The sequence below is a fragment of the Anolis sagrei genome, chromosome 4 (genome assembly GCF_037176765.1).
Source record: "Anolis sagrei isolate rAnoSag1 chromosome 4, rAnoSag1.mat, whole genome shotgun sequence".
Lineage (NCBI taxonomy): Eukaryota > Metazoa > Chordata > Lepidosauria > Squamata > Dactyloidae > Anolis > Anolis sagrei.
In genome coordinates, this window is record NC_090024.1 from 216,061,312 (window position 1) to 216,087,923 (window position 26,612).

Here is a 26,612-nt window from a genome sequence, read left to right on the forward strand (position 1 = left end):
ACATAGGTTACTGCTCAGGTGTGCACTATTATAATTAAGAATATGACAAAGAACCACTTGAAAAAGTTATTTAAAGCAGACTTTTTTCCTGATAAAATCATCCTGATTTGAATCATCCTAGTCTGGATATTTTACAATAGGAATGGAAATATTAAATATACAGACAAACCAGAAATAAACCTCTATGACCTTTTCTATCAGGTGTAAGGGTATCCAGTTATCCCCAATCAAATTCAGTAAATTAATTGTGCTATGTGTGACTAAGTATATTCTCTTTCCTATAAGAATTATTAAGATTGCTTCCCTTTCACATGCACCCACAAAGGATATTGCAATCACTATGGTTCCTTGGTTCATATTAATTCAACATAAAAGAAAAAAAAACATTTGGAATTCTAGCATTCGTTTGATCTTATTGAAAATCAACCTGTGCTTTGTAGAATCAAATAAATGGGTATGCACAACCTCTACTCAGGAAAAGACAGAACAGAACAGTTTCCAATGGATAATGGAGTAAGGCAGGGTTACACTTTATCAACATCTGGATTTAATTTGTATTCTGAGTCTATCATAAGTAAACCAGAATCAGATTTGGAGAAAGGATGCATGGAATTGGAGGAAGAAACACCTACAATTTAAGGTATATAGATGACACCATATTACTAGCAGAAAATAGCAAATACTTGGAACAATTACTAAATGAAGTCAAGGAAGAAAGTGCCAAGGCAATATTACAGTTGAACATTAAGAAAACACAAAAAATTGATTACATATGTTTAAAGATTATTTGCATATCTTTAAAAACCAGATAGATATAATCTCACAAATATTCCTAGTGAATATGCAGTGGAGGTGAAGAATAGATTTAAGGAACTAGATTTAATAAATAGAGTCCCAGAAGAACTATGGAAAGAAGTTCGCAACTTGTGCAGGAGGTGGCAACACAGTACATCCCAAAGAAAAACAGAAACAAAAAGGCTAGATGGTTATCTGCTGAGACACTGGAAGTAGCCTAAGAAAGGAGGAAAGCAAAATCATAATTCCAGAAGTTAGCCAGAAGAGATAAGGAACTATTTTAAAACAAGCAATGCATGGAAGTGGAAGAAAGCAATAGAATGGGAAGGACAAGAGACCTCTTCCAGAAAATTAGGAACATCGGAGGTAAATTTCAGGCAAAAATGGGCATGATCAAAAACAAAGATGGCAAGGACCTAACAGAAGCTGAAGAGATCAAGAGGAGGTGGCGAGACTATACAGAAGATCTGTATAGGAAGGATAATAATATTGAGGATAGATTTGATGGTGTGGTGAGTGAATTAGAGCCAGACATCCTGAGGAGTGAGAGTTGATTGGGCCTTAAGAAGCATTGCTAATAACAAGGCAGCAGGAAAAAACAGGATCCCAGCAGAACTGTTTAAAATCTTGAAAGATAATGCTATTAAGGTGATGCGTGCCATATGCCAGCAAACATGGAAAACACAGGAATGGCCATCAGATTGGGAAAAAAATCCACTTATATCCCCTATAACAAAAAAGGTGGGAACGCTAAACTTTCATACAGCGGCACTTATTTCACGTGCCAGTAAGGTAATGCTCAAGATCCTTCAAGGTAGACTCCAGCAATACACAGAGAGAGGGCTGCCAGATGCACAAACTGGGTTTAGAAAAGGCAGAGGAACGAGAGACCAAATTGTCAATATCTGCTAGATAATTGAGAAAGGCAGGGAGTTTCAGAAAAGCATCTAGTTCTGTTTTATTGACTATTCTAATGCCTTTGACTGTGTGGATCATAATAAATTGTGGCTCTTGGTGGGATACCAAATCACCTTGTCTGTCTCCTGAGAAATTTGTATAACAACCAAGTTGCAACAGTAAGAACTGACCATGGAGCAACAAACTGGTTCAAGATTGGGAAAGGCATACGACAGGGCTGTATACTCTCACCCCACCTATTTGACTTCTATGCAGAACACATGCAAGGATTAATGAATCCAAGGCAGGAGTTAAAATTGCTGGGCTTTGTGGTGGGCTGGCAGTAGATATGCATGAATATCTTATTTTTGTTCTCATAAACACTTCTGTGGCATAACCTTCCTCCTCCTGTCCTTTTTTAATCAATAGTTTTTCTTGTGCAAAGGAGGAAAATGTTTTGTTGTTCAGCTCTTGCACTATTGTGTGTGAGTCATTACTTGAAACATGTGGAAGGGAGTCAGATATTCATTTCCATTTTTTATGTATATACGGTGGTCTATGAAAATATAAAGCTACAACACTGTGCTTATGCTTTGCTACCAATTTTGCCACAAGTATATAACCAGTGCACATGCACAATTTTATAGGAATGTTTGTACTGTGTGCCTATTATAACTTACCTATCTCTTGGAGCTGTATATTCCATATACAAGACATAATGCAAGAGAATAATAGCAAATTTGTGCTCTTTCTGAGAGAGAAGCAGACACTATGTTAAAAAAAAGTATGCCCTAGCACCTGCAACCGTACAGCCATCCAATATATGGCTGAAGATGGAAGGCCGACCGGACTCTGTACCCGATTGTTTCCATCAGTGCCTCGAGGCCGTTACTGGATGGCTGCGTGCCAGCAGGTTGAGGGTGAATCCAGCAAAGACGGAGATCCTATGGCTCCGAGGCCCACCCTGGATGGCGAGGCGTTACGCCCGTCATCATTGGTAAAGAGTCTGGGAGTCCTTTTGGACCCTCTGCTGACAATGGAGGCCCAAGTCTCTGCCGTGAGCAGAACCGCCTTCTTTCACCTGCGGCAGGCTAGACGGCTGGCCCCCTACCTGTCCAGGGACGACCTAGCTACGGTGATCCAGGCCACGGTCATCTCAAGACTGGACTACTGTAACGCCCTCTACATTGGCCTCCCTCTGTCGGTGATTCGGAAGCTCAAGTTGGTACAAAACGCAGCTGCTCGGCTTCTTGCGGGAATTCCGATGAGATGCCACATAACACCAATCTTACTACAGCTGCATTGGTTACCAATTGAGCACCGGATCACTTTCAAAGTGATGGTACTCACCTTTAAGGCCTTGCATGGTCTGGGGCCAATGTATCTGAGGGTTCGTCTCACCCCCTACCAACCCCAGAGATCCCTCCGTTCTGAGGACCAAGATCTATTGGAAGTCCCCAGTGTCAAGACCTTGCGTCTAACGGCAACCAGACGCAGAGCCTTCACAGCAGTGGCACCATCAGTCTGGAATGCTCTGCCACCTGAAGTTCGTGCCCTGCGGGACTTACCAGCTTTCCGCAGGGCATGTAAGACATACCTGTTCCGACAGGCTTTTAATGTTTGATACTGTTGTTTTTAAATTGTTTTAAATTGCTTTTAAACTTTGTTAGATTTTAGCTATTCTTGTAAGCCGCTCCGAGCCCCAGGGGAGTGGCGGCATATAAGTTTAAATAATAATAATAATAATAATAATAATAATAATAATAATAATATATGGTCAAAACTGTTCTTTCACCAAAAAAACAACAACAACATGGAAGGAGTGTAAGGGGTTACCTGAATAAAGCCTCCTGTCCAGCCTTGAGGGATTCTTGTTCTAGTTTATTTATTCCTTTATTTGGACTGTTTATGTCCGACTCTTTTAGCCAAAGACCATCAGAGCACCTTACAAATTATTAATTTGACAGTTACCTGTCCCCAGACTTAAAATATAACCCATAAGTTGTTCTGTGATATTTAAAGCATGTATTTCATAGACAGGTATTATGTGGCCCTCCAGAATTTTTTACAATAGTATCTGAAGGTCTGTATGATTCCCTTGTTGTATATATAGTGGCTGGTACATTTTTTCTTCTAGGAACCTACTATAATTTTTCAAACTATATTTCCTTATTATGCTCTTTGCTCTTTCTACAGATTCTCACAAACATAAAGACAAACACAAAGACCGAGAACATCGACACAAAGAGCACAAGAAGGACAAAGAAAAAGACAGAGAAAAATCCAAGCACAGTAACAGGTGAGACCAAGCATTTTGCTATCTGGCATGCCAAAAAATAGGCTTATCCTTAGACCACACAGTTGTATAAAATCAAACATAGGTTTAGAAAATTTCACCATCAGTGGGAACAAGCTAACATCTGCTCCCATATACTTTGAGACATTATAAAGAGTTTGTTTTTTCAGTAAACTCAAGTCTACTGTGCTATTGCCACAATCTTGTTTTCAGGCAAGTTCTGCTCATATCCTATATAGATTGCTACAAGGATCCATTAAATAATACATAAAATATTCATTGAGGTTGACAAATCTGATCATTTGAATAGATATATTCTAAGTATGACAACTTCTGAACTTTTTCCCTGTTTTGGAAATCATAAACATTCTGTTGGATAACACCAGCATTTTTAATTTCCAAAAGAATCAAACAGGTAGTTCTGGGAAGCTTGCAAGAAGATCAAAGTAATAATATGTTCTTGAGAGCAATGCAGTCAATGAGAACATCTTTCTTAACCCATCTAATGGTAAACTAGAACCTGCTACTAGTCTTATTAAACCAGTTTGAATAGGTGAGGAAGAGAGCAGTAGTACAAAGGGATTCAGGTTTAAATTTTACTTTTTGACCCCAGGTTTTGAGCAGAGGTTGGCCAGGTTGTCATTTGTCAGATCATAACTCTCTTCTCTAGTATGTTAGTGATAATGAAAGCTGTCAAAACTATCGTGGAAGGTGAAGACACCTCAGAGAAGAGCCCACATAGTATGCACATATTTATGCACCCCTTTATCTTGAGGTATTCTGGGAAATTCCCATGACCAGTCTCAAAAATGGTAGCCATGTTTGCTCTTGACGGTCTTTTCAACAGAATCTTTCAATGCCCTGATGGTATTAGCAGTAGACTTCTCTTCATTCAATATTTTGTATAAAAGTAGTATCCATCCTAATTAGAATTAATATTCAATTTTGTCAAAACATAAAACCTTATGTGACATTTTAAGACAAGTCTTTCATGTATTCATATTTGTTTTTTAAAGCTGAAAAAATCAGTTCTAGCTAAATCTTATTGTATTTAAAATCTGTTAATCAAATTAGAGATACTAATATGTACATACAATTGCTTTTCTTGCATATTCAATAAAACAATATTATAATGTACTTACAGTTACCCAAAGCTAATCTTTGGACAGATTTAACATGTTCTGAATCAGTATATTGTTCATTCATTTTTTTTCCTCTGTAATAATCATTCTGTTTTTTCTGATTTGTGGTAGTGAAATATATTTGTGATCCAATATAGTTCCAAAGCCTACAACATTCATAGACCTCAGAGGCATGATTGTGAATGTCTTGATCGAGGTGTTGCATACTTCATAAATAGTACAAATCTTGGCATGCTGGTAACAATATTTTGGGGTTCTCTGCCCCCCCCCCCCCCAGTTTTGCCTCACATTTACATATTTTTCGGAATCTAGTGTTTGCATTTCTCAGAAAAGATTGCCTTGTTTGGAATTATGCAAAACCTGGTAGGCTTTCACTATATTCCATGTTTTTCTTTATGTTGTTTTTACGTTATTTTCTGAAATAATTTCATCTTCCAAGGAATGCTTCATTTATTTGGGGAAAAGGGCAAAAAAGATTATTGGTAAGAATGTGGAAGGTAGGAAGACGATACTGCCACATTTAAGAAGCAGTCTCAACCTGAAAAGGTTTACTTATTTCCCGTCAGGCTTCGGTGTCTTACATTTAAGGATAACTCCTGACCTAGTCAGGAATTGTTTATCCAAATATACTGGGAGACACATTAGTTTTTGATCTAGAGTTTTTTTCAAGCATTGTTTTTAAATAACTCTACTTCACATTTAACAGAATCTAAGATGATAGGTGTATTTAAATCAATGTATTTATATACCAGACATCTTTTGAAACTTCCTTACTTCGCTTAGATACCTGTGATAACAGACTGGGCTAATGAATAGTTTGTGCCATTTATGTTTCATGATTTCTAGCAAACGGGTTGTCTTGTGCCTAAGGCATTTACTATGTTAATGGGTACAGTCGAATTATATTCAGGAAATATGTAAGTTTATCTGTTTGAAACATTATATGGGTCAGATGAAGTAGTGTATAATCAGATTGAATTCATTTCTCTGTACAGAAATAACTTGGGAAGATTGCTAGTGAACAGTCCAAATTTAGCACAAAAAAAAGATACAGTGGCTTCTTAAGAATAGAATAAAAAGTGGACATAATATTGAAATCATTTGTTCCAGGGAGATGAGAGGGATAGTTACAAAAAGAATATTTGTCAACATTTTATTGGATCACAAACATAAATGCCTTAATTTTTAGAGGCTGACAGACCTCAGAGATTGATATTGGACTTGTTTTATTGTTATGGTAGAACACTGGAGTAGTTAGATATGCAAAGAAGCAGCTTTTGGTTTTTGGGCATCAATGTGTTAATTTGTTACAAGTGTCCTAATAAAAATGTACCATCACAAATGTCTTATATTGGAAGCACATATAAAACTACCCCTCCAACTGGGGTTAAAAGCATTAGACCCCTATGAAAGTGAAAAAATGTCAATAAAGAAGTGGCATTTTTGTCATCGAGAGAAAACCTCTTTAGAAAGTTCTGTGTCTTCCAGCATGATTCCATGGTTGACTTCCTCTGGAAATTGAACATGGAATTACACTGGCAGGCTTAAGAGATCCATGGAGATGTTTCAGCATGACCAGAGGAAGTTGATCATGGACTCACACTCAAGGACCTAGAGATTCCTAAAGATAATATTTTAATCAAATCAGTAAAAGTTAAAACTGCAAACATAGAGGGATGACAACATTTAAATTATAAGTTTCTCAGCTTAATCTACCTCGTATAGCATAAAACTATACAAAGGTTTGTGCTGTGCAAAGAGAGGTCTAAACGCATCAGAGGGGGGGGGGGCGGAGTTTCCATGGCCGGCTGAACAGACGTCTTTCCTCCAGCTCTTGTGGAAATATAAGCAACAAGCAGTGAAAATGAATGGATAATTGTCCTTTCTGGATCAAAAAGGGAGGCGAAAGTCTGGTGCGTGTGGAAAGCCTAAGAAGGTAATTTATTACCAATTAATTGCTTTGATTTATGAGCTTTGGCAGAAGATAAGGCGGCTCCCGAAAAGTTGCTCGGAAGCTGCTGGCGAAAGTGAAACCAAGTTGCCAATTATAACTGCGCACTGACTTGGAGAAGATAAACAGCTTGCAATTTAAATACAATATTAAAATACTAGAAATATTGGACTTAGTGACTTAATGATCCGGGAAGGCAAAATAAAGATTAGAGGCAGATTCCTCCTTTGAAGAAGGATCGAGCTAGTCTCGTCATATTAAAGGCGAACCCTCTTGGCATTGCAAGGCATATTTGAGTGGGACTTTCTTGTACTGTGTGCTGTGTAGAACGGGAAAACTAAGTAATTAAAAAACTGATGAAAGCAGGAGGAGTAAAACTGAGATTGAATGAGAAGGAATAAAAAAAGTCAGGATACCCCAAAGCCAAATCCTCTTTGGTTGCGTTCCAAACCTTCGGACAGATCGCTTTCAAGATTAGAAAGACTGGATAGGACCCCTGAGGAAATGAGCACTGTCAGGAGAAGTCCTCCCCTCCCCACAATTAAGGGAAAACAGCTAAAACGAACACCCCCCCAAACCCCCCCTCAAATGGAAGGGGGGGCAAAAGGGGGAGGAACTATTTCTACCTCACTGCCATGTTTAACAGCAGAGACAAAAGAAAGCAGGATGAGCAGTGAGAGGGAAGAATTGGGGATGGGCAGTAGTCAAATGCTAAGCAAAATAGCAGAATTGATTAAAGAAACGGCTGAAAGACAAACAAAGGAAATGAACTTGAATTTGAACCTGACGTTTGATAAAGAAAGAGAAATAAGGAAGGGCGAAATTCAGGCATTGAAGCAAGAAATTCTGACCAACAACAAAGAAATGAAAACAGCGTTGGACGCGGAACGGAAAAGCTCAGATGAAAAATTTCAGACAATAAGAGAAGCCCTGGAGATTGCACAGGGTGAAATACGAAAAAACAAAGCAGAAATTGAGAGAAGTACACAGGAACAACTGGTACTCAAACAACAAACGCAAAAAAATGAAAATAGGCTCTCTGATGTGGAAAGAAAGTTTGTGTACATGCAAGACAATCAAAGAAGAAACAATGTAATAATAAAAAATTATCCAGAAGGAAACAAGAAAGAAGATCTGAAATCTGAGATTTTGAAATGGTTGCAAAAGATTTCGCCAACACTAAGCTGGTCAGAACTGGATATTGAGAGAGTTCATCGCCTTCCGGCTGGAAGAAATAGAATAATTCCTAGGAACATAATAATTCGATTTCATAATTTCGCAAAGAAAGAAGATTTGATGAAAATATTAAAGAAAAATCCAGATCTCCTAAAGATGGGCGACTCAAAATTGGAAATATTTAATGACTACTGTTCTGAAACTAAGAATTGGAGATACTCAATGAAGCCTATTACAACACAGTTAATGAAAGCTGGAATTGTGTACACCTGGGGATACCCTATCTTTCTCAAATTTCAATGGAAAGGCAAGAGATATAGAATCGACACACTGGAACAAGGTTATCAACTACTGGAGGAGCTTGGCATAGTAAGAAGATAAGAGAGAGATCGAAAGGAAGAGGAGGTGAAGGATCCGGAGGGAGGAGAATTGGAGGAATTAATCGGTGCCGTTGGAGGAATCGAGATGTAAGAAGAAACTATACACTGCAATCAAGCTTTTTATTGATTTAAAATGAGCACTCGGGGGGAGGGAGACTCTGGGCCACGGGATGACTTCGCCCCCCCCCCCTCCCCAATTGGGAAGGCCGGGGGGCCATGATTGGGACGAGTAGTCCCGAAGATTGGAAGGGGAGGAAGGGGGGAATGAGGGAAGTGGGGGGATTGGGGGGGAGGGGGGAATGGGGAGTAAGGGTAGGGGAGGGAAAGGGACAAGGGTTCACGTTGTTTCAAGCCACAAAAAAGCTTTTAAAGGGAAATGGAAAAGATGTCCCATAAATTAAGAATTTCAACACTTAACACGAGAGGGTTGGGGACGGTAATTAAGAGAAGGCGGATTGAATCTTTACTGAAGAAGGACGCAGCGGACCTCATCTTCCTACAGGAAACACATCAAAATAGGCGGGGCTCAAACGAGCTAAAGTCGAGCTGGATAAGGAACTATGAAACATCTTTTGGGTCATCAAAGTCAAGAGGAGTAGCAATAATAATAGCAAAGAAATGTAATTTTGTCATAAACAAGGTATTGAAAGATGAAGAGGGAAGATATATAATAATATATGGGGAAATAGGGGAGGAAAAATATGTATTAGTAAATGTATACGCACCAAATGTGAAACAGCAAGAATTTTACGAAAAAGTGTTAGAGCAAATAGAGAATTATCATCAACAAAATGTAATATTTGGAGGAGATTGTAATTGCTGTATGGATTTAAAGAAGGATAAAACTACGATAGCATCAAAAGCTAGAAATATTGAAACAACGGATTTAAGCTGAGTAATGAATAAATGGCAATTAAAGGATGTGTGGAGATTGGTAAAAGGGAATGAAAGTAGATATACATATTATTCATCGGTACATAAGGTGTATACAAGAATTGATTATATTTTTGTCTCCAAAAATATGATAAGTAAAGTACTAAATGCTGATATAGGTATGATTAAGATTTCGGATCATGCTTTGGTTTCAATTGAGATTGTGTTGAAATGTGATTATGACAAAATGAAAAGGTGGAGGTTAAATACAAGAATACTAAACCACAAAGAGATAGTAGATAAAGTGCAAGCAGAATGGCAAGAAATATGGGGCTTTAATGAAAAGGGGGTGACAAAGGGAGTTCTATGGGACACCATGAAAGCAGTGACCAGAGGGTTATGTATAAAAGAGACAATTAACTTAAAAAAAAGGCAAGAAGAAAGGAAAAGGAATTTAGAAAGAGAAATAGAAGAGATTGAAAAAGCATATGTAATAAAGAGAGATACACGAATTTATGCTAGGTTAAGAGCAAAAAAAGAGGAATTGGATAAAATGGAAATAGACGAAGTTCAAGAAAATTTAATTTATTTAAGGAGGGAATATTTTGAGTTTAGTGATAGGAATTCAAAGATGCTAGCCAAATCAACACAGAAAAAGAAAATGGAAGGAATGATAAATACGATAAAAGATAAAACAGGTAAATTATGTAGAGCTATGAAAGAAAAATTGAAAGTATTTGAAGAATTTTATAAAGAACTGTATCAAACCAAAGCAAGTCCCATAGAGGCAATTAGGAAATATGTGGAGGAAAATTGGGAAAGTAAGCTGGAGGAGAAAGATAAAGTGTTACTGGAACAACCTATTAAGAAAAAAGAAATAGAGGAAGTTATTAAGAAATTAAAAGTAGGGAAAGCTCCGGGCTTGGATGGTCTAGGTACAGAATATTATAAAAGCTTTAGAGAAGTTTTAACCCCAAAATTATTAGAATTGTACAATGGAATAATGAAGGGAGATAAAATACCCGAATCATGGAGGAAATCATTAATAATATTAATACCTAAACCTGATAAAGACTTAACAGACCCAGGGTCATATAGGCCCATATCATTAATTAATCAGGATGCAAAGATATTGTCCGCGATAATAGCCAATAGAATGAATAAATGTATGTATAAGTACATAAAAGAAGATCAGTGCGGGTTTATAAAAGGAAGACAAATGTCAAATTTGATAGGGAGAGCATTAAATAAAATTCATTGGGCTAAAGAGGGGAAAGAAAAAGCAGGGATATTATCATTAGATATTTTTAAAGCGTTCGATTGTGTGGAATGGGAGACATTAAGGGAAATATTGAATAAATTTGGAATGGGAAATAGAATAAAAGGAGTACTAAAACAATTTTACTCAAGGAACTCAGCAGTGGTAACTATAAATGACGGAGTGACAAACGAAATAAAAGTGACTAGAGGAACCAGACAAGGGTGCCCTTTATCTCCGATACTATTTGCCATGGTGATAGAACTGTTTGCTAATAATATAAGGAATGACAAAAATTTAAAAGGGTTAGGAAAAAAGGAGAAACAGAAGGTGAGTTTATTCGCTGACGACACATTGTTATTTATAGAAAATATAATGGAGAAAATGGATAGAATAAAAGAACATTTGGAGATATTTGGGAAAGCAACAGGTTTACAAGTTAATTGGAATAAGTCAGAAATGATGCTACTTAATTATACAAGAGAAGAAGAAAAAGATTTTATAGAACAGAGCAAAATGGGAATAAGAATTAAGAACAAACTAAAATACTTGGGAGTAATAATAACTAAGGATTTAAAAGAGATAGAGGAAGTAAATGTAGTAACATTAAGGAAAGAAGTCCAGAAAAAGTTAATAGAGTATGAAGGTACACGCTTATCCTGGTTTGGAAGAATAGCATTAGTAAAAATGAAAATACTTCCAAAAATAAATTTTATATTTAGGATGCTACCACTTCAAATTACAGAAGAAGAACTAACTAGATGGCAACAAATGATTAATAAGTACTGTAATGGAAGTAAAAAAAACAGACTAAATAAACAATTATGGTACAGGTCGCAAAAGGAGGGTGGACTGGCGTTACCTAATATAAAAAAATATTATGAAGCAAGTAGATTAAGTTTGGTTATAGAAGGAATGGTCAAAAAAGAGGGAATAGATTGGCTTAATAATGATTCAGGAAAAGTGGAAGATGAAACTTGGAATATATTTTTTAAACAGTTTACTAGAAAAGAAATGAGGGAAATTAGAAACCCAATGTTGAGCAACATACTGAAAGTTTGGAATAAATATAAGGGGAGGTTAATAAAAGAGGGATCAATCATAACCCCAATAGTGATGGAAAAGAAGTTCCCAAAAAATTTAAAAAAAGTAATGGATAAAAAGGTAAGGGAAATAAACTTAGATAGGATAGGGGATTGGATGAAGGTGGAAATGAAGAGGGAAATGATGTTGGAAGAGTTTAAAGAAATAAAATTGTCATGGTTTCATTGTATACAATTAGAACAATGGTTAATAAACTGGAAAAAAATTAATAGAAATGGAAGCCAACTCAATCAATTCGAACAAATAATACAGAAGGGAAGGACTGTAGAAGAATACGAAAACTTGAGAGGTATAATTAGCAAAATTTATAAGATACTAATTGAAATGAAAGATGAAAAAACAAAAAAGTACACCCTTAAAGAGATTTGGGAGGAGGATTTAGGGATACATATAAGTGAAATAGAGTGGCAACAATTATGGGGACAAAGACATTTAAAAAATTTATCGATACGAGTTAAAGAAAACTATTACAAGTTAATATGGAAGTGGTACTTGACACCGGTAAGAATAGCATATATGAATAAAAATAACTCAACAAATTGTTGGAGAGGGTGTCAAGAACCAGGAACATATATACACATGTGGTGGCAATGTAAATATGTAAATAATTTTTGGGAGAAAGTATTTAGAGAAATAGAAACTATAATGAATATAGAATTAGATAAAAGCCCTAGTATAGCCTTACTATCAATATATAAAGATAAGCAATTGAAAAAGGAGGATAAAGAAGCGATAACAAACTTACTAACTATAGCAAGACTGCTTATAGCAAGGAATTGGAAAAAAGAAATGAATATACAAATAGAGGAGTGGTATAAAGAAGCATGGAAAATAGCAATAAATGATAAATTGACATGTATATTAAAGGTTAAAAAAGGTATATGGAAACAAAGCGATTTTGATGCTGTATGGGGAAGATTTGTGGTAAATGGATTAAAAAATAAGGAAGGAAAATTACCGTCACAAGAAGAAATGAAATTTTGGACAGATGAAATGTAAGAATGGTGGCTTGAGACGGGTGGAGGGGAGCACTGTGGTGAAAAAGGGGGAAAAAAAAGAGAAAAGGGGTGGAAATGTCAGAGCAAAACAACAAAACAACATGTTAAAGAGGTTGATGTACAAAATGTAATAACATGTAATAAATGTGATAAAACAATAAAAAATTATATATATAAAAAAAAGAACAGACTTCTAGGGAAAAAAAAATAAAATAAACGCATCAGAGGGCACCAAGATGATAATGAAAATTATGTAACCTTCTGAAGAATACAGTAAAGCCCACTTGAAGCAAGTATGTCCTCTGAAACAATTTTCATCTATTTGAGAATAGATGTTCCCAACAGTTGGTTTCTCTGAATCAATTCAAAAAAAGCTTTTATTAAAACAGAGCTAATTTTTGAGCCAGAAATACAGAGAATCTGAACAGTCACTTGAGTACATACTGTGGCAGTCTTCCCCAACCTGGGGTCTCCTATCTGCACACTTTGTCTAGTCTAGAGGGTATCAAATGGGTGAGGACGACTTCACTATAATATTTCTTTTCCAAATGTCACTTGCTTTTGCTCAAGCAATTATCAGAAGAAGGAATCTTTCACACTCATGCTAAATCAAGCAGAAATATCTCCTGTTTTGGCAAGTATCCAAAATCTTTACAAAAGGAGCCACCCATAGCCTCAGCTATGTATTGTTTTACACATTTTATATCTGAATTCTGGAGAACTAGTAGGATTAATCTCCACCAGGCATGTAGCCGGGGGGGGGGGGGGGGGGCTTGAGGGGCTTCAGCCCCCCCCCCCCCCCCGAAATTCTCATGGTGGTTCTCGAAAAGGCATTACTGGTGCATTATTTAAACTGTTATGTTTATTCATATCATGATCTGATCACCATACTCAATATATCCCATATGCATGGGGGTATTGGGGTAATGATACAAAAGGTTTGCTAGGCTAGACCCTCTTTCATTCAGACTCAGCCCCCCCCCCCCTGAAATTCAGCCCCCTCCCCCCCCCCCCCCCCCCCCCGGCTACAGGCCTGATCTCCAACAATTAACATTCCTTCTTTTTCATCATAGGTTCTTAATTCTCTTATTTGTGAACTTTACAGTTCATTTCCTTTAGTTTTTACTTTGTTATGAAATATAGTCATTAGCTCAAAACATCTGTCAGGGATGAACCCCACCTGAATATAACATATAAACATCCAAACCATCAAAAGTGAAGAATTAAAAACCAGGCCATGAGAATATGTTGGACACAAATTTGTGGTGTAGTGGGTAATGTGTTTGTATATGACAAGGGTGACCCAAGTACAAATCCTCATTCAGTCAGGAAGCTCATTGAATGCTCTATTTAGCATTTTAAATTCCTTATCTCAGTTCTTATTAGGGTCATCAGATCTGCTCCCTCCCTCCTGATGTTTCGGAGGCAAGTTAAAACGTGGCTATTCGAGCAAGCGTTTACAAATACAGAGTAGCTAATATAGGAAATCGAATGACCTGACAATGGAATTGGACAATGCTTGAGAATAATGAGAAGCTGATGATGCTGCTTTTATTGTTTTTGTGATGTTCTTATACTGTTTTAATGTTTTTTATCTATTATGTTTTATGTATACTGATTTGTTGGAAACTGCTTTGAGTCGCCAATTGGTGGAGAAAGGTGGTATACAAATACAGTAAATGAATAAATAAATAAATCCTCTAGCTTTATAGAGGAGAGGTAGGATGTTAATATAATGAGCTGGTAAGTAAACTGGCATAGAATATATATTTTGTAACTGTCAGAATGTCATGGCTAGCAAATAAATGGCAACATGAAAAAATGCACAATCATAGAAATATTATACAAAGTTAGTCAACTTTTTCAGATACCCTTATCTCTGACTCTTCCAGGACCCCTATAGATACAGAAATCCATGGAAACTAAATTACAGTGTTATAATAAAATGGTGTCACGTATAAAATGGCAAAATGCATTTTGGATTTTTTAAAAATATAATCAAGCTGTGGATAGTTGAATCTGTGGGTTCAGAATCCATGGATGCAGTGGGCTGACTGTAATTCTTTAAAAAAAAAGATGTGGAGTCTTTTCCAGGCACAAGAGGTTATTTCTCAGACTATTTGTAATCAGATTCTTCCCCAGCAAGATTCTGCTTCATATGAAAAAAAAAATCAAAACATTTGGTTTTTTAATACAATTTTCTCATTAATTGTTTTGTCCACAATGAAAGCTAGAAAATAGAAAGGTGTTCTACATATGAAAATATCCCTATAGAGAAAACTGAAACAAAGCAGCCTTTCATTGGAAAAATGCAGTTCTTTGTCCCCAGACTTGGTTTTTGGGGCTCGTCTTCTTAAATGACACTGCTGTAAATGGTCCTTCTAAATTATTGATAAAATTTAACAAGATGTAGATGTATCCTCAGAGGTTTTTAAAACATCTACAGCTGCTAAGTAATGCAGATTTACTCTCCCTCAAATTCAACACCTTCGTTCTCTAAATAAAAATAGTTTACATGACTACTAAGGCTCCTCTGTTCCCAAGGTCTCTCTGAGACCTGCCTGGAAAACTAGCCCAATTCAGGAATACCTTCTATTGTGTGGCTGTTTTTGTTTGTGATCCTCTTTTCCAAAAAACACATCAAACTCCACTGGAAGATACCTTATTATAGAAGCTGTACTATGCCTGAACACACTTTGTTTTTGTTTCATGCCCTCAAGTTTTTAAACATTCTTACACTTATCACTTACCCCTAACAAATTATATACAGAACATTTATGTCTTAATATCTATAATATGTCATCCTCCTGCTTTATTACATTTTGTCCAATCAGCTAGTGCTGACCCTTCACCCAAGACCAGCCAATTATAATGCTTATTTCCAAAATGCCGTTGTTACAGGTTTGGTCCTCTTACCCTTCTATATATACATATTCTATCAATTCTCCCCTTATCTTCCCAAAATCATCTTTTTTCAGTAGTCCTCTTTTAATCTTTATACTACCTGTCAGTTTATCATTTATTGCAATATCCCAGATCTCCCTATACCACTCTTCCAATTGGCACTCCTCTCCTTCTTTCTATTTTTTAGCTATCTTGCTGCTGTTTCCAGATTGGCAATTAATTCCTTTAGCTCTTTTTATATTTTAACATTATCAATAAATGATAGTAGTGCTATTTCCGGCGTCCCTGTTATCTCTGTTTTGGCGATTCTTCTTATTTCTTGAAATACATTTTCCAAAAATTTTGAACATATTTACAAGACTGCCACATGTGTATATATATGTACCAGTTTCTTGACAGCCCCCCCCAGCACTGCTTAGAATGTTTCTTATCTATTTGATTTAATGTGACTGGTGTGAGATACCATCTCCATACCACTTTGTAATAATTTTCTTTTATTCTTATTGACATATTTTAATATACACATATTTCACATTCCTTTCCAGTTTTGAGAGTGTATTACTTTATTGCAATCTGATTCCCACATTCCTTTAAGGTGGTCCTGCTACTCAACTCCTTCCAGCAGCATTTTGTAGATATCGCTTGTAATACCTTTTGTTCTTCCTTTTTCTTACTTACTCCCTCTTTGGCTAATCATTTCTTCAAAATTGGTAAATTCTCTATCTCCTTTATATTTATTTCTTATTTCCCTTAACCATCTTTCCAATTGTAGAGCTTTGTACCATCCAGTACTTCCTCCTGATAATTGGTCTTTTATCTCCTCTATATTTTTCATCTTTGATTCCCAATATTTTAATTTCGTTATTCCTTTTTCTTTGAATTCTCTTTCTTACTCCTTTTTGAGATTTATAGGGAAAATATTTGTAATCAACACTGGAGTTAATGGGGAGATTAGCAGTATTAATTTTTCTTCATACTTAGACCATATATATATATTTCAAAGAGTTCTCTATTTTGTTATACCATTTCTTCTCCAAATTCCTGGTTTTCCCTATGAAGAAAATATATTCTAGTTTAATATCTATGTCTTCATTCTCTTCTAACCATTCTAAATCATTTTGACCCATAATTCCTTCAACAAAATAAAGTTTTAAATCATCATATTTATTTATTATTTACAGCTTTTATATTCCACCCTTCTCACCCCGCAGGGGACTCAGGGCGAATTACAGTGTACACATATATGGCAAACATTCAATGCCAATTTTTGACATACAAACATATACAGACATACACAGAGGCTATTTAACTTTTTCTGGCTGCCAGGGAAGCTGTTGCTTTCATCATCCAACTGTGATGCTGATGAAGCACTTCTGCATTCCCTGCATGCTTCCCCGCTGGAATGCTTTGCTGGAGTTTTTTTTATGGCCTCATAAATAAGTTAATTTAGCCTCTCCACACTTTAAGGTGGTACCTAATTTTCCTACTTGACAGATGCAACTGTCGACAAAGGTCGACAACAGGCTACACAATTGGTTGGAAACCCACTTCAACCCGGGCTGGCTTTGAACTCATGACCTTTTGGTCATATGTAAGAACCAGATAAAGAAGTGAACAGAAGTAAAGCAAATTCAAAGCAGCAGCAAAGCATATGAGAAAGAAAAGTCAGAGGTAACTGTCAAGGAAAAATAACTTGTTAAAGGTTTGCCTGGTGCCATTATCCCACTCACCAGGAAGAGTACTGCTACATAAAGGCATCAGCATCTCAATGGATCCTTCTCCCGCTGTACCTCAGGTAACTTGTATGGAAGGCCACAGAAGTGGCAAATAACCATATTGTACAAAAACCACACCTCATTCTTGCATAAAGCTGGCACCATTAGTCTCTCAGTTTGGTTTGTTAGGTGAACACAATACATTCTACATAAGCTGTTAGCTAGATTTTTCCTAGGAACATCTGGATGGAATGCCATTTACATTCCTTCTTGGGGACTTCTGTGGAAATGAGCAAAATTCTTCTGGCAAGATCCCATGGAATGAAAGGTTTTAGGGGTTTGGCTAACCATTCCTCATTTTCTTGCTGAAGCTCAGTGAGTAAAAACAGCTGCTGGGTCACATAGTGCACTTTCAAGGCTGTTGAAATTAAATAGTACATGTTCCTTAGCTCTGGGGGTAGCAGTAAGATTTTTTTCCTACTTGTCAGTAGGCAAACCAAGTTTTTCTTGTTTTCCAGAAATAAAATCTTCAGCTGTTGCCAAGAGGAAAATTAAGCAATACCTGCAAAAGCTTCCTCTCAGCATAAAGCTGCTCAGTGATACTTTGTAGCCCCAGCAAACTTTCTGAAGCCCAGTGTTTCCTTCCAGAGAATTCTAGGACATTACTAGGAAGACAAAAAAGGAATATACATCATAAAGTGTGGGGGGAATCTCACACTCTGGAAAACCGGAGTGATTACAGCATCAGCTGCATGATTGATTTACCAGGAGATGAACTGCATTGAAGAATTGCATCAGCTCTTATGTATGATCTCTTGTTAGCTTTGGTATATCTTTTTATCTATATCATCTATTACATCCTAATTTACATGGTTTCAGTCTTAACAATAATGATTTAATGCCATTTATCATGTATTGTCAAGTGCCCTATCAAACATGTGATACGTGCTGATTGTATTTTCTTAACACTGTGTTCTAGTTGCCAGTTGCATACTACGTTATTCCCAATTCTACATCTCTTGCTGACTGTATGAACTGTTCGTAATTGAATAGGCATGCATGTCACACATGGGAGAGTAATGGGAGAAAACGACAAAGAAGCATGGACAGGAAAGTAAGGGAAACATGAAGAAGAGTGAAAGGTAGTGAGTGTTTTTGTCCAAGTGCCAATGTCAGTAGTTAAGTCTCTCCCCTTCCCTTTGGAGGTCTCATCTAGGAACAGAAAATTAGTCAGCTCTCTCAAATCCCTTTTCAGAAGAGAACGAGTCGGAAGTAGGATATTCATTTGCAGTTCTGCCAGGCATTGCTCCTCCATCCATGTTCTACAGGACTCTTCTTGGAAGACTGGCATAATTTGTCCCTGCCAAGCTGAATATTTCTTAGTAATGTTTGTCTGTAGTTTTTTTTTTAATTGTGTGATAAATTTCTGCAGGCAGTGGGTTTGGACAGCTTTCTACCCTGCAATGCACCCTTGCTCTAATTTGATATTAGAGTTTTCTTTGGCAGTTCATTTCACATTGCATTCTCGGTAGGGGCTTGCAAAGTATGACATCATCCCCAAGTTGTGAGGAATGCAAAGGGAAAAAAGTTAACGATTTTGCAACCACTGTTCAGGAGGCAAACCTCTGTGCCTTCTCTGTAATGTAATGCTTGCTTGCTAAGAAGCAAAGCATGTGAAATTGAGACAGATCACACAGACTTTTCATTTGAATGTCCCACTAGATTCTCTTTTCTGTTCCCTTCTAAATTGATTATTGCAAAAATATTGTTGTAGTGATGTGTAGTTCTGCAAGCTTCAAATAGGCATTTGTCACTAAAGAGGTTCTTTATGTGCCTATTGTTTAGTTCTCAGTCTTCATAGCTGAGAGGTATATGTCTTTTGTGATAGGAGCAGATGAACAAAGTTTAAGGTGATATAAATAATAGACTTTCACGTCAGCTGTACCCATAGCCTTGAGGAAAATGAGAGTAAAATCAGAACAGGAGTTACACTCCAGAAAAATACAGAAAGACCATATGTAGTGTGGTCAAAAGACAGAACAAGACTGTTGCATTCTTGAAATTTAAACATTGCCCTTACAGTTGTCAGCACATGCCAGTGTATATTGTATGAGTGTTTATCCTTTCTGGTATAACCAAGATTCCAAGCTTAACCTGTTGTCATGGTTTTGTAAATCATGATTGAAATGCCATGAAAGAGAGCCATTGCTGCATATTTCATAATTACCACTTTCATAACTCAGCTGAGTACTAGCTCTGTTGAAGATTTGGTTTACAGTTAAGCCAAAGTTTCCAATTACAATTAAACCAGGAAACTTTGGCTTCATACTAGTTAAGAAACTACGATAGCTCAGGCCACCAATTATCCCCTTTTCATTTTTTTTCCTGCCTGCAAGTATATTTTGATTTCTATTGAAATTAGTATGGTTTGGAACTCATAATGTGCAGGTGCCTAAACAAAGCTTTGAAGGAGAAAGGAGAAATGCATTATCCTTTTTCCAAACACGTAGTAGATGGCATTCAGCCATTTTTAGTTCAGCATCTGTTTTCTTCATGACAAGCTTGAATGCGATTTTCCTGCTTCTTGGCAGGGGGTTGGACTGGATGGCCCACAGGTCTCTTCCAACTCTATGATTCTGTAGGCAGATGGCAGACAATACATGAACATGGTTAAATATGTATCTCTAAACACCTGTAGATGTCCAAAAATATTTCTTCCTGGCCCACTCATACTTGCACTAAGGATATGTATTTTGGTGCTTTATGTTGTCCTCTTGGAGAATGATAAATGGCAACTATGAGAGGAGCTTTTGAAGGTGGTAACATGGCAATAGAACCAGCATTCCTTCATCAAGCATAAATCATTATTTTAATATTGTTTTTATGTGTACTGTTGAATGCCAACTTGATGAAAAATTCCCTAAAGTAATTGCTTATTTTTTTAAAAAAATACCATATATCCTTATCTATAATATTGTATACTTAAGCTATTGGACTAGGCCTGAGCAGGTTCAGATTCAGATCTCCACAAAGGTCTGAATGTCATATCTCATTGTGTATGCCATCTCTTAGCCTAATCTACCTCAAAAGGGTTGTTCTCAGAATAAAATATGAGGCTATGTTATGGTTGCTGTCTTGAGCTCCTTATTTCTTATTTGACACAAGTGCACAACACAGGAACTCGCATGACTTCATGGTGGTTTGGAATGAAACCATAATGGTGGCATTTTCTAGTAGCAAGAAAAAGGAGGAAATTCTGAGTATTTTAATGTGAATAGTCAGGGCAGAAATCAAATAGAATCGGAGAGCTCCCGCTGACTTCTCAAAATCCAGTGCCAGAGTTCTCTATACATGTTGATTTATAATGTGTCATATGAGTTCACGGAGGAAGGAGGTGTGGACCCCAAACCCATAGAAATTGCCTATCCTTTATTTATGAGGACCTTTGGAAGTGTAGCGAGGGCAAAAACAGTAGATGGGTAGGATCTTTGAAATTCAGTTTGTGGATTTCCCAGTGACTTCTTTGGTTGGACAAACATTGGTATCTAAATATTTGTGTTATTGCCTCTTTAAAGATAATAATGTTTAAAACACCTATGAGTCACGAAGATGACATAACTAGTTGGTTGTCTTTACATTGGCCTTAGTGGGAGTAGTGAAAGAGAATCTAATAGATGCCAGTTCATGGCTGCTCTCCTAAACATACTTACCAAGAAAATCTTTATTGAATAATGCACATACAGTATTGAAATTTCTTCCAAAGAAGTATTTGGTAACTTTGTTGAAACCCTTGATTGTCCCTAAAGCAGATTGACTTCAACATCTGTGTTCCTTCCTCTCCAAAAAAAAGTTCATGGCAGCTCTCTCTTTGTTTTGTTTTTTTAATATGTCATAACATGCATTCTACATAAGCTGTTAGCAATGGCTTTTGCAATGGCTTTTCTACGGGCTGTTGGTACCAGTCATATTCTAGCTGTCTCTTCCCTGAAAACAACTGTTGTATCTTACAGTGAGCACAAAGATTCCTCGGAGAAGAAACACAAAGAGAAGGAGAAAACCAAACACAAAGATGGCAGTTCAGAAAAACACGACAAACACAAAGACAAACACAAAGATAGAGACAAGGAGAAGCGAAAGGAAGAAAAGGTACAGGATTGTGGCAAGGATGTTACTGCTTTGAACTGTACTATTTTACTGTGGATATAGACACAAGCAGCTGCAAGTTTTGAAATTTAAAATTGTTATTTATTCATCAAATCAGATGTCCAGTTTCTGTACAAATTTATGACCATGAGGAAAAGAGCTATGATTAAATGTTTTAGACAATATCACTCTGCATCTATTTGAATCCCTGTCACAAACCTAAGGTAATTCATAGTAGCAACTGACAGATTACGCTCAACATAAATAATTCTTGGGCACCTTGATTCAAAAATTGTGTATAAATTACTATTGATGCAGGTACATATCATAGTCAGCCTGACAGAAGAAGGATTGGATGGACAGTAACTTTGTAATTTGCCTACCCCATGTATTGCTGTCTAAACAAAGTGCCTAATTACACAGTTTAATAGTACAAACAGAAGCCTGACGTATACAAACTAAAGAATTGGTAGTTATGTCTGATGCTTGAACCAGCCAAGTGGAAAGATTTTTGAGATTAAGATGCACATGTTCAGGATTGTCTTCGTACTTTGAGTCATGCTGAAAAGAGTTTCTAAGTAATAGCTGGAGGTGAATTTGCTCCTGATGCAAGACCCTTTGTCATTTGCATTTGGATGCACAGAGAAGATCTGATTGTGCTTTTTATAGCATACTGACCAGTTTTCACTTCTGTCTTTCAGATTAAATTGTCTTCTGGTGAACTGAAAATAAAGAAGGAAAAGGAAAATGGCTTCTCCAGGTATGCAGAGGCAAGCTTTTCTGTGTACAGTATGTTTGACTTTCTTACTGTTGAGATGAAAAATTGGATCTACTTCCCTGTAGCGAGTTAAGATGCCATGCCTGAAATCAAAAGTGGAGGCAGTGTATATGCCCAGATATACAAATAGGATGATTTTTGTTAAGAGTTCTCAAATTCCATGTAAGTGCTTCTATGTGAGTGTGTGGGGTTTATTTTTAACCCAGTATAGGTCTAAACACATAGATAACTCCTGAAGTTGTTCCTCCAGTGTAGAAACAACATATACACTTGTTCAGTGCCATTTGAAAGGGCAACTTTCTCTTTAATGCAGTTTGCATGGAAAAGGGTAACGGTGAGTTGACAAGATGACTGCTATTCATCTTTCTTCATCGTATCCTCCCGGTCTCTTTCAAAACTGCAATCCTAAAAATGCAGAGCCTACTTATTAAAAAGTTATTTTTCACGATATTTGTTTTAAATGTTGGTGAAACAAATACTAGACATTGCCAGTGAATCTTTTAAAGAGAAAGTTATGGTGTCCAGTTTGTCATTCAGTACATTTTACTCAGTTTGAGTAATAGATGCTTGTAACAGCATTTATTTATCAGTAACTCTGCATGTGCACATTCCCACTGTGCCAGAGTTAACTACCTTCTGTTCTGCCTCATCAATACTCTATGATAAATTCCAGAACATGTCTTCCTACAGCTGAGGTTCATCAAATTGCTACTGACATCCCATGCAAATGTAACTGGAAAACTGTATTTGTAACTGTAACAGTATTAAGTAAATATTCAAATAGTTCATCTAAAACTTCTTAACTGAGATGTGTGTGACAGACAAAATAGTTCCTGGTCCACAGTACTTTATATAGCAGTATGTCAGGTTTTAAAGACTAATTCTTGCTGTTTACTGATATAAGCTAACGTGGCGATTCTGCAATAATTTAGTCACCGCCTGCTACTTTTATTAGCTTTGGACATTGGCATTCTAATTCATCCTAGCAGGAGAAGTGAGATTTTTGTGCACTCCAAAATAAGTCCATTCTGTGGAATTATTTTTCATTCCTCATTCTGAGCAGAGCACTAAACAGGGTGGCCTCTGGATCTGCCTGCTATAGATGGAAAGCCTCTTTGGATTATAGTGGAGGGAGTGATAACACAAAGAAAGGCTGCCTGCATTTGCGATCCTTGTTGTATGGGCTAAATCTGGATCCCACCCGTAGATCCTTCATTAATACCCAAGTAAATAAAAAATATGCAAATCAAACTCACTTTTGCTTTTATCTTTCATATGCCTCCTAAGTAGCCAGCCACAGACTCATAACATTCCTCTCCTTTATACATACTCTTGTTTTCTTATATAATGAGAATGTTTGTTTTGTTTTTCTTCACTGATTGTATTTTGTTTGATTTTTGCTATGAGCTTTTTATTTCCTATACCTTTTGCAGGACGGTATGATATGAATTTTCATAAATACAGTAGCTGTGCACTTTCCCTATTTTGCTAAGGCTTTGTTTGTCTGAATGAAGTGAATTGGCCAAGTATTATAATTATTTCCAAGAACCCACTATTTGTTTAAGGAAAGTGCCTTATTAAACAGTTTAAAACTTGAACTGTTGCCTTCATTGAACAACAACAACAATACTTTATTTATACCCCATCACTATCTCCCATAGGGACTTGGAGCAGCTTACAAAGATGCTATACATAAAATACATAATACATAAAATAAAATGCACCAACATGAAAACAATAATACATTACATAATCCGGGTATATAAATTGAATAAAACAACCTCTATTAAAAATAGAATTAGTTAAAAGATCCATGTAATCAATATAGCAGCCCAGCTGAATGCACAAAATGTAGATATAAAGTGCTTAGTGATTGGCAATCTGTTCTGGTTACTGTCTAAACATTATCAAATGCCTGCTGGAATAAATAATCATCATCATCATCTTTATTTATATCCTACCACCATCTCCCCAAAGGGAACTCGGGGCGGCTAACATGAGGCCAAGGCCAAATTTACAGTACAGCAAATAAAATACAAGGAAGCAAAAATAACATCAAAATAAAATACTGTCTATTTTATTCTGTTATTTCATGTAACAAAATAACATGATGGAGAAATGATAGAGAAATAAAACATAGGCCAAATGGACAGGATAAAATTGATAAAAGCCTGGATGAGATAGAAGTGGGAGATGTGTTTCTGAGGGAGGAGCACAAAAGGGGCCAACAGTGGGGAAACACCTTCATTAAGGGCCGAGGGCAAGTGGATTATGAGGACGGAACTGTAGTTGGAACAGACAAATTATGGAATATATGTTCACTTGCCAAAGGTGCATCGGAAGAGCCAAGTTTTTAGGTCTTTCTTAAAAAGCTGCCAGGGTAGGGACTTGCCTAATCTCACTAGGTAGCTAGTTCCAAAGCCGAGGGACCACAGCTGGGAGGGCCTCCCCAGAGGATCGAAGAGATTGTGCAGGTTTATGGAAGGAGATGCAGTCACGAAAGTAGGCGGGTCCCAAACCGTTCAGGGCTTTGTAGGTGATAACTTGCACCTTGAATTGGGACTGGAAAGATGAATGGCAACCAATGGAGCTCCTTAAAGGGGGGAGGGGGTAGACCACTCCCTGTAATTTGCTCCAGTTAGCAATCTGGCTGGTGAACATTGGACCATTGGAAGTTTCCGGGCTGTCTTCAAAGGAATCTCCACATAGAGTGCATTGCAATAGTCCAGTCTAGAGGTATAGTCCAGTCTAGAGGTCCAGTTACCAGTCTAGAGGTAACTAAGGCATGGATCGCCATGGTCAGATCAGACTTCACGAGGTACGGTCATAGCTGGTGCACGAGTTTTAATTGTGCAAAAGCCCTCCCAGCCACTGCCGACACCTGAGCATCAAAAATCAAGTGTATAACTCTTTCCTAAAGTGTTGTAGTGTAGGGGCTTGTCTAAGCAAACATTTTGAATTGAATATATAAATACATATACATATACCTGAAATCTATTACTTGGTTTCTGTTTATGATGATACAGTCAAAAGTATATCACTGTTAAATTTTATTCTTACATCTTATCTGTCATTTGAATTAAAAATCCTGGTCTGGCACAGCTGGAATAAAGAGTAGAGGATATCATGAGATGACTGGAGTTCAGAGAATTTATACAGGAAGATGAACACATGGTTTCCAAGTTAACTGAAATTCTATGAATGTTGTAAAACTCATCCTCTTTTGACCTTACAGATCTTGCTGTGGTGTCAGGGATAAAGGAAGGGCCCTGGCTGAAAGGGTTGAAATGCTGTAGAACATCACACTGAGTGATTAATATTTATGTTTTAAAATAAATAACTTTCATGTTTATCTTCTGTAGTCCACCACGCATTAAGGAAGAAGTGGATGATAATGGCTACTTTAAAGAAGACTACAAGCCGCTAAAGAGACCCCGAGAAGATGATGAGTGAGTAGTTGATGGAGTTTATGGTGAAACATAAGGGTAACTGTATATTCACATTTCTGCCCATAGAAAACATGTGACTTTCCCTGCGGGCTTCCATGGCTGAGCAGAGGTTTGAACTCTGGTCTCTTGGAATCCTAGTTCAAAACTCAAACCACTGTATCAGGTTGGCTTTTAAGCAGAAGTTGCACAATATATAATAATCTACACCAGTGGTTCCCTGTCCTCCAGGTAGTTTGGACTTCAGCTCCCAGAATTGCTTACCATTGCCTAAAGCTGCTGGAGGACCAAAAGTTTAGGAATCACTGGTATACATCAATGATTTATTTTCTACTCTGGACTTGCATGCTGCAAGTCGCTTCTGGTTGCTTCTGGTGTGAAACATTGCTCAGGCTTTGTTGCAATCCTGCAGGGAGGCTTCTCTCATGCCCCCCCCCCTCCCCATCACCCCTCAAGCAGGGAGCTTTGAAATGGTTGAACAGAAGCTCTCTGAAGCTTTGGGTACTCTTACTGCCTATTACAAGGGAAACCACCTGATTCCTAATCCATCTAAAAAACAGACGTGTTTTCATCTTAAGAACAGACAAGCATCTCGAGCTCTGAGGATTACCTGGGAAGGAATCCCACTGGAGCATTGCAGCACACGCAAATACCTGGGAGTTACTCTGGACTGTTCTGACCTACAAGAAGCAATGCTTGAATATACAGCAAAAAGTGGATGCTAGAAACAAGATCATATGAAAGCTGACTGGCACA

The 26,612-nt window shown here is 37.1% G+C and overlaps 1 protein-coding gene across 1 annotated transcript in view; it reads left to right on the forward strand.

Annotated features, from left to right (window-relative positions):
• The window catches only part of TOP1 (DNA topoisomerase I), a 90,721-nt gene that overhangs the window by 30,581 nt on the left and 33,528 nt on the right, over nucleotides 1-26,612 (forward strand). Inside the window, exons 3-6 of the mRNA XM_060772230.2 lie at nucleotides 3,889-3,991; nucleotides 21,500-21,635; nucleotides 22,334-22,392; nucleotides 25,773-25,859. Of these exons, the coding sequence (XP_060628213.1) occupies nucleotides 3,889-3,991; nucleotides 21,500-21,635; nucleotides 22,334-22,392; nucleotides 25,773-25,859 (385 nt within the window). The remainder of the gene's footprint in view (nucleotides 1-3,888; nucleotides 3,992-21,499; nucleotides 21,636-22,333; nucleotides 22,393-25,772; nucleotides 25,860-26,612) is intronic.